This window comes from Triticum aestivum, chromosome 4A (genome assembly GCF_018294505.1).
Source record: "Triticum aestivum cultivar Chinese Spring chromosome 4A, IWGSC CS RefSeq v2.1, whole genome shotgun sequence".
Lineage (NCBI taxonomy): Eukaryota > Viridiplantae > Streptophyta > Magnoliopsida > Poales > Poaceae > Triticum > Triticum aestivum.
The window spans coordinates 648,312,914-648,322,145 of NC_057803.1; the positions used below are offsets into that span (position 1 = coordinate 648,312,914).

The following is a 9,232-nucleotide window of genomic DNA, read 5'->3' on the forward strand; positions in this document are numbered from 1 at the left end:
TTCTTCGATATTCATTTTACCATTTTCATGCAGATCGTGCTCTCCCTGATTATGAGATTTGTTGACATATTCTATTTGTTTATTTATTCTTTCATGAAAATTTAAACATTTGCAGCCTGCCTTGCCTTGCCTGTTTGATCCGGATCACTTTAGGATTCTTGTTAAGCATTTGTGCTAGCTTTGTGCATTCCCATGTTTCTGGAAAGAACCCTGGCAAATCTCGATCTTTTTACTTGGGCGCTTGATGGAAACAACACATGACACACCTATTTTGCTAAATTGGATGCATTACTGGAAGACTGTTAGTGTTGACTATTACTTCGGCACTTGATAGAGAGCCCTTTGCTCGCAAAACATTAGAATTTATTTTTGATTATGTACTCGTATTCAGAGCATCCCAAAAAATTGTGATACGAACCATAACTATTATATTGGATAACAATGTTATTGTCAAATGCGTGTGATTTAAGAAAACTATATAACAGTAGACATGCCTACCACACCTTAGCGCACGAGTGGACGTGAAGTCTTGTGACCTAGCTTAGGTCTAAGTGATGACCGACTCGAATTTAGAATACAGTTTTGTAGTACGTTTTTGAACTCCAAACCGATGGCGCGAGGCATGCTCACGAGGAGTGCTGAAAACTGGACAAGCAAAGAAACATTTGCGATAGGAAGCAAGTTTATCGATTATGCTGGCTGGCTATCTGTGTGTATGGCACTCGTTGTGCAAAGGAGGCTGGCATGTGAGACGGTCAGGTGCTGCCATGGGCCATGTGCCCGTGGCGCGCAGCTGCAATCCATGGAGATCCCGGGGGAGCGAAGTTGATGCAGAATTCTGCCGCAAAGCTTGACAAGGCCCTGAGATCGTGCTTCGACCATTTCATCCATGGTTGGATGCTTACATTGTGAAAAAGGTCATATGATTGACTAAATCGTCCACTACCCAATAAATTGGGCGCTTTGCAATTATTATTGGATGGCATGTGGGTCCTAGAATATAGTAAAATTAAGATTAGAAAACACATTTTCAAAACACATAGCTAGAGGGATCAAATCAACATAGATAAAAGAAAAAATAATTCATTTTTTTGTTACTTCACGACACAATATTCTAGCGATACTACATATGGGCAGCCACTGTTTTAACAAGGCATCACGTCTGTAACTTCATACATCGTGTCAAAAAACGTCTTATATTTTCATACGGAGGAAGTATATAGTAAATGTGACTTTACATAATGTACACACTCGGAATAAAGTTGAAGCTGTAACTCTTGACTATTCTTGTGCTCCTAGAAATTCGGAGGGAGAATCCACGTGCCACATGGATAAGAACGGGCACCTACATATGATCCTGCTGATTTGATCATCTGTGTGGCATTGTTATTGTTTTCTTCTTGCATATGATAGCCATGGCCATCCAAACTTGTCAAGTACGTCATATCATCGGCGTAGATGCAGCTTCTCTGCACCTCGCCGCGCCTAGCAGACGGCACGTACATCACCTTGGACCACCTTTTCCCTAAAAACAAGGCGTAATCACCCAGGCTTTTCACCTCCTTCCACTTGTGAGTGTACATTGTCGTCAAATCGTCAACAATCTCAAACACCTTGAAGAAAGGCTCACGGCTACCGCCCGGAAGAATATTCACCACCATCGCCAATTTGTTGTGCAACTCAATGATGTAGTTCGGGAACCCAATAGGGACGCTACTATTTAGGACATGCAACAAGCGTGGAATGTCGGTAATCACCGGCCCTCCATCTTTGTTCGCACCTATCTCGAAGCTGACCAGATCCTCGGAGTTGGTAAGGCCGTAGAGGTGTCCACTGTAGAATATGATGTCAACCATTAGATGTTGGTAAAACCGCTTTTTCCTCCACCCGCTGTCCGAACAACCAATCTTACAGAGTGCGATGTCGCGTCGCCAGGTGATAACGGCAATGATGCAGTCGGTTGAGGTTGGGGACTGCGAAAAGATAACCTTCGAGATTGAGTTGTCCTGGCTTGAGAAGACGGTGCTCAGGTCCTTGGTAGGGAGCGATACCTCAACACCGGAAAAGATGTTCACGATCGCAAGCTGCATGTTGTCCCCTAGCGCTGCGACCCAGCCCCCGTCGTGAGCTCCCACGAACCACTTGTTGAGGAGGGCCTCGTTCACCAGAGGGATCCGCAGGACCCCGCCGTCCTCGGGGCAGTATACAGGCTTTGTCTTGCAGTCATTGCTGGGGAAGACGAGCCAGGGTAAGGCGGGCGGCGCCGCCTGCCTCGCTGCAATGGCAGCGGCTCGCCACGACCTGCATACGGCGGCGAAGCGGACGCGATGGAGCAGCAGGGTGACCTTGCTGCAGATCAGGTCGAGGAGATCACCGGGGAGATCGGACCACTCCACCGACGTGGATGGCGTGCTCTGTGCGCCGCCGCTGCCATTCATCGGTCCGCGTCGACGGCTACGAGCTAGGTTAAATCGCTATTGCGCACGTAACGTGAATCGATCTATTGCAGGCGTACGTACGCGTGCGTATATAACATATATTGACGGACACTATCCCGTCCATATGTGGACCACCTAATCGCATCGAGTACATCTTTTGCCTACACACATCATCATGGTGGCCAGTACAAGCAAGAATAAACGTTGGCTGGCTGGAAAACTACACTGGCAATAAAAATCGATTTAAGTCGCCTTCTTTCCTCAGTGTTTATGCTTCTGTTTGAGTCGTTTCATTGCTACTGGAATCATGCAATCAGGGAGTGTAGATTTGGCTACAATCAATAAGGTGTTAGTTGTTTGTCTAACAAGAAGGGGATGTAGCTCAGATGGTAGAGCGCTCGCTTAGCATGCGAGAGGTATGGGGATCGATACCCCACTTCTCCATTTTTTTCGTCTTAAACTTTACATATCCGAAAAATACTCTAAAGAATCTGTAGCCTTTTTTTCGTCTTAAAGTTTGCATATACGAAAAATAGTCTAAAGAATCTATAGCTCAGAGAGTACAATTGCTGACATGACATAATTGGTCTTCCTCTTCAGATTTAAATGTAATGACTTTACTCCTTTTTTTTTGGTTCGGAGAGATCGTGGCTTTACTTTGGTAACTCCAATTCTCCAAATTCTTGTCTTTTTTTCTTTGCAGATCTGAAAATACTGTAAAGAAAAACACAACCTTCACTTAGTTTTCTTTTTGGTTGAAAGATATCTTGGCTTTACTTTTGTAACTCCAAATCTCATAAAAACATACACACAATTTGTGCTGCGAACCAAAGCAGTGCGATAATAATCACTAGCCAAAAGCAAACTGTTACCATCATTTTCCTCACAAAAAAAGGCCATGATTTTTTTACCGGCCTCTTTGTAGAAAAAAGGGAGAAGAGCAAAACAAGACTAGGAGGCACAGTCACATCATTACAGAATGAAAAAAAAAAACTCATCTATACGTTCTCCCCTACACCCAACCAAATTTATTGAGTCAATTAATCTCGCAAATGCAACAGCCAAATGAAAGCCAAGACACTTGGATTTCCAGATCCAGTTGGAGTAGATGGGAGCTTCCATATGCTCAGAGAATAACATGTACTCCGTCCGACCCATAATACAAGATCGTTTTTCTAGCTAAATGGAGATGGCAGCAAAAAGGAGATCAATAAACTCCCCTAGATCATTGCCGGCGCGCGTTGCCGCACCATCCATTTTGACAATAGAATGATAAGTCTTTTCATAAATATATGTGTCATTTGGCCATAACTTTACTCCTAAGCCCTTTATTCAAACCATGAGACATGTGTTACTACATCCATCCATTTATACAATAGAATTATATCACTAGTAGAAAACAAGGCATCAGTCCCGGTTCCAGAGAGCCTTTAGTCCCAGTTCTTGAACCGGGACTAAAGGGTCGAGACTAAAGCCCAAAACCTTTAGTCCCGGTTTGTTTACGAACCGGGATGGAAGGGGCTCCACATGGCTGCTGCGGGGCGTCCAGGTAGGAGGACCTTTAGTCCCGGTTGGTAACACCAACCGGGACCAAAAGGCAGCCATGCGTCAGCACCTCGCATGCGCTGGGGTTTTTGTTTTTTAGGGGGGGTAGGGGTTTTGGAGGGTTAATTTAGGAGTTTGATCATATTATGTTAGCTAGCTAATAGAGAGAAGTGACCTCTCTTTCTCCATGCTTGGTCGATGCTAGCTACTGTACGTATAGAAAGAACTCGACACCATAGCTAGTAAGAAAATGAAGGAACCATTAATTACAGAAGATCATCATGAACATATACGTATAGAGAAGTGACCTCTCTTTCTCCGAGATTGGTCGACCAACAAGTTTTCGTATATATCTATCCGACGCTACTATGTATATACAATATACTTACCATGCCTAACATCTAAAATCCATGTCAACTTCCACATGACATTCTCCGTCTTTATGTATGACGTGGTCAAGAAAGATCCTGTCAATTCCTCTAGAATTGCTCGTATGCGATCATGTGGTAGGAGTTCATCCCGCATCTGCCACAACTAATTTAAAGAAGGGGGTCAATACATATATATGAATGAAACTCAACACAATTGATGGTAATAAAATAAAATTATGAATATAGTTTACGTACTTCATATTGTTCGTCAGAGTAGCCCCGCTGAGAGGTCGAGTTGAAGATGAACTCGCAAACATAGTATCCACATAAATTATTTCCGTCTTCCTGCCACAAGCACTTTATGAGAAATAAAATTCAATCAAACTGGTAATCAAGCATGATAAATTGTATTGATGAAATTAGAATCAATGAGAGATGCGCGGAACTATCTAGTACTACTTGCTTTGGGGTGTGTAAATCGCAGCTCCCTCTGCAGACCCGGAACCATTCCGATGAACTTTTTCCAAACCCTGTCAGGCAAAGGAAATGATTACTTGATATCAGCAAATGAACAAAAGTTGCCGATATGGTGCGATAATGATCGATTGAACTTACTTCTGGAGCATTGCAGTCATGTTCGCATAATCCTAGGGATCTCTACGTCTCGAGTCTAAGACAGTTACTATTCCCCGGTCAAGCTTAATCTCTAGCAGAATAAAGTGGAAGCTGCGCATGCATAACTCATGATACATTACTATAACCTCAAGCAAGCGAAACCGAATATGCACAAGACAGTAACACTCACTTGAAGTTGTAAGGAAAGAGTATTTTAGCTTTGTTTTGATGTCGAAATAACGATTGTAGCAAGTTGTCCTCAATATCTTTGACTCCCTTTTTAACCGACCATTCATTTATGGTATTTGGGTTAATGAACCCAATGTCATTGATTTGTCCTTTTTTACATCCGATGATCTTAAATCTGCATAATATACTGAGGATAATTATATATACATGAATTGAAAGAGCTAAGCTATGGAGACTTAATTACATAGGTAATACTTACAGACAGTAGCAAGTCTTGAGTTGTTTGTCGACGACGTCTTGATTGAATAACTGAAATAACTCCACAAATTCAACAGGCAGCAACTCAACTCCAATGAGGCCGTACTCATCTTTAATTCTCACCATCATACCGTCCTTTCCAGACTTCTTGCAGTTATCCATGTACCATTCATGCAATCTTCGCATCATCGTTGTTAGAGGAGAATGATAAGGTTTGACGAGAGGCTTCCCGTACTCGTATCTGAAGATCTCTACTACCTATAACGTTTCAAACTCTACATCATCGCTCAGGTAATCACCAGGATCGGTACCGGGCAATAGCCCCGGATTATTAGAGACGATATCGCTAGACACCTTGAGCGGGGGCACGATTGCTTCGCCTATTCGCCGAGCTGGGGAATTGTTTTCCGACTTCTTCATTGTGCTAATCTTGCATCACTGGAAGTACTTCCCGACCGCCAGGCATATTCATATGTCTTTTTAATACAGCGGACATAGTTGGAATCCGGCGGATGCGATGATGGTCACTTCAGGGCATCCAGAGTGCGCTTTGCTTTCACCAGATCAACTGTTTCCTTCGGAGGTGGAGGTTTCCATGCAAAATGGTCCTCCACTTTGGCTGGCACGATGTCATCAGTTTCCTTGTCAGTCCTCTCATATGGTAACTTTTCCGGAGTCTTGAGACATGGACCGTATTTGAATTGCTTCCCGTCTCTGCTTGTACTGCTAGCCGCCAGAGCGGCAGCATCTATCTTCCGTCGTTGCTGACGCGGTGGAGTCCGCAGACACGCCGGAGGAGGCAGTGCTCCGGCGCGCCGGAGGAGGCGGAGAAGGCAGAGTGCCCTCACGCGCCGGAGGAGGAGGAGGCGGAGTGCCCTGACTCGCCGGAGGAGGAGGAGGAGGCGTCCAGTTTGGAAGCTTGATGTACTCCTTCCTCCATAGACAGGTATTTCTTAAAGCAGCTCGCAGATGAATGTCCCCTTCACCTGTAGGGAAGTCAAGCTCCAGCTCCTCAAATCTCTCCATTATTTCATCCACCGTCACAACAGAACCCACACATCGGGTGGTTGCGCTGCGACCGGCCCAAATTTGGGCCGGCGCGCCAGCACCTATCGTTGGCCTTTTAATTTGTGCATGCTTGGAGAGGCTTTCCTCCCAATCATGTATGTGATATGCATTGTTGAACACACTCAAGTGTCGCTTCTAGCAAGGGAAAATGTGTGCACAAGACCGGACATTAAAACTGTGATGCTATTGCTCATGGTAATAACATTATAACTCCATATGCATTGAATGGAATAGAGTTCCACCCACTGATCAACCTAGTTGAAATTCCGAATTTCAAATCAGCATACATGAAAAGTATATTACACAGGAACAATAACAAGCCACATGCCCTACTCAATGATCTAGCTCAAAAATTTCCTAGCAGTAGATGTTCATATTCGTACATGCCAAACCAGGGAAGCCAAAAGCCTCTTTGTACAAAAAAAACCCATAGTAGAATTCTTTCAAGGACAGGTGTACTGACTGTTATTTATAGTTTAATTAGTTAACAGTCACAAGCCACACAACTTGCAAACACAGACTTCAGCACAAGACGAGCAAACCCAAACCTCTGCGATTTGTGTCAACTCTCACAAAAAAAAGAATACATGCCTCAAGATACCAGCAGGTTCGTGAGCATCTGAATTGTTGCAGCTAGTAAAGCAATAGCTCTCTCGACCATGGTCGATGCAGCAAGGCAATTCAGGAGCGACTCGACAGCAAGGAAAATAAGGAAACCGGAAATGTCTAAAATTTAGTTTTTTAAGGAACAATCTTTGTACACAAATAGCTTGCAAGAAAACATGTTCCAATCTTCTAGTGAGCTTCTAAATTTACTTTTTCAGGGAGTTCTCCCAACCAGCAGGGGGTGTATGGGAAAGACTCTTGTACATATCGATGGTAGAAATCGGATTCTGGGTCAGTATAGAATTTCGAGAAAACCTTGCCCAAATCTTGAAGCTTTGAGCTACTCCAGTTATAGGCAAGCACTCTGTCGAATTTATCACTCAAGAAGACAACCTCTTTGTAAGGATGAAATCCAAGGAAAATGATACAACAATCGTTGATCCTACCACCAGGTTTGAGAACATTATCATTGTCACAATCCCACACAAATTTCTGTTCCACTGTTGCTTCGCTGTTGTACACAATGGGAGAATCATCAGCAGCATCTTTATTTGCCCAATAGCGAAATTCTTGTAAGATCCAAGGTCCGTCACGTTGTTTGTCGTAGTTCAGATTTGGAAGGATGGAGAAGATATCTCTGTCATGCTTCAACACCCACTCTGTCTGACCATGAAGACATGGGTCGTTTAGGAACCAAACCTGAAGATGGAACCCCTGAAATAACGATGCACACTATATCCCATTGACTGATTTTCCTAGATAAAATTCTGCATCTTCTGTGGGCAATTCAATTGCTCGGAACGTACTGTTTGACAGTGATATTCTGCAATAATAATAGTAGGATAATTAAACAATCGTATACCATGGTGCTCAAAGGCAGAACCAGAATGAATGAACCATGTCTATATAAGGTGTTACCTCATAACAAACCAATCAGAGCAACATATATAGAGTGCTCCTCGCCAGTAGGCAGACTGATGTTTGAAAAAAATTCGCAGTGACCCATCCATGCCAGGCAACGTCCCTGCAGCCGCCCCTTCCCGACCAAATGTCCTTCCTCCCAAGATTCAGACTTTGATGAAAACATAGGTAGGATCAATGTGGATGGCGGCCATTCAGCTTCCTCCTCACAGTCGTCGTTGTTCTTGGAAGGGACATCGGGCACTATGAGCACTTCAAAATAGTTGGGCGACAGAGTGGGGTCAAACACGAGGTGCTCGCGCGCAAAGGAGATCATGCCCGGAGGTGGGGGTTGTGGCAGGTCCGGGGCAGGTGGCAGGGGCGCCCACTGCTGTGTGGCAGGGTTGACCACGCAGTGGTGGAGCAAGAGAAGGCCATTGCAGTGATCTCGGACGTGGATGGGGGGCATGAGGTCAGGCTCGCCGGGCACCGTGTAGTCCAGCCGGCCAGAGATTGCGGTGCCCGTCGTGGGGCGGGAGAGCAACTGCGTGAACCATAGGTCCAGGTAGTTGAGGAAGATGCCACCAAGCGAGCGCGGGAGGAGGTCCGACCGCAGCAGTCTGCGGTCGTCGATGACGCGGCGCCATGCCTTGCAGACGCAGCGGGAAGCGGCAAGGCCGCGTGGTGCGAGGAGGCGGAGGACGCCCGCGAGCACGTAGTCCGGCACCATCGTGGCGAGATCTGCCATCGTTGTGGGGAGCTAGATCTGGATCTGGATCTGGATGATAGGGGAAAAGGCTATTCTACCTACCTGTTAACCATGTCAGGCCTAACCACATCACTAGTCCACACGCAGTTGTCTATATATAGTACTCGTGTGTTGGTATGCAGTATCAATTGCATGTATATATTAGGTAAGAAATATATAAGATTTGCATATCTACATAATATATGAGATTTTCTCGTATCCTTCCTAATATATCCATGTAATTAATATAATACATTAATAAAGCACATATATTACTCCCTCTCTTGTACTAGAATATAAGGCGCATCAATTTTTGTGAAAGTCAAATATTCCTATGTTTGATCAAGATTGCAGAATAAAATATCAACATCTACAATACCTAATAGAAAAAATATGAAAATATTTTTTATGATAGAAAATTGATATTGTAGATATTGACATGTTTTCACAAACACTTGGTCAATCATGCACATGTTTGACATTTCAAAAACCTA

The 9,232-nt window shown here is 44.2% G+C and overlaps 1 protein-coding gene and 1 non-coding gene across 2 annotated transcripts; one reads left to right on the plus strand and one right to left on the minus strand.

The window, feature by feature from the left end:
• The first annotated feature begins 2,809 nt into the window (after positions 1–2,809).
• On the plus strand, positions 2,810–2,882 carry TRNAA-AGC (transfer RNA alanine (anticodon AGC)). The gene has a single exon. It is a non-coding gene; the product is annotated as a tRNA-Ala (tRNA).
• A 4,327-nt stretch (positions 2,883–7,209) lies between these two features.
• LOC123082870 (uncharacterized) lies at positions 7,210–8,780 on the minus strand. The gene is made up of 2 exons (XM_044505094.1): positions 8,009–8,780; positions 7,210–7,913 (listed from the first exon to the last, which is right to left on the minus strand). The coding sequence occupies exon 1, from the start codon at positions 8,736–8,738 to the stop codon at positions 8,010–8,012; it is 729 nt and encodes a 242-aa protein (XP_044361029.1). The 5' UTR covers positions 8,739–8,780; the 3' UTR covers positions 7,210–7,913; position 8,009.
• Between the last annotated feature and the right edge of the window lie 452 nt (positions 8,781–9,232).

Coding starts and splice junctions, on each gene's coding strand:
- LOC123082870 (XM_044505094.1), bottom strand. CDS start 8,738: ATGGCAGATCTCGCCACGATGGTGCCGGACTACGTGCTCGCGGGCGTC.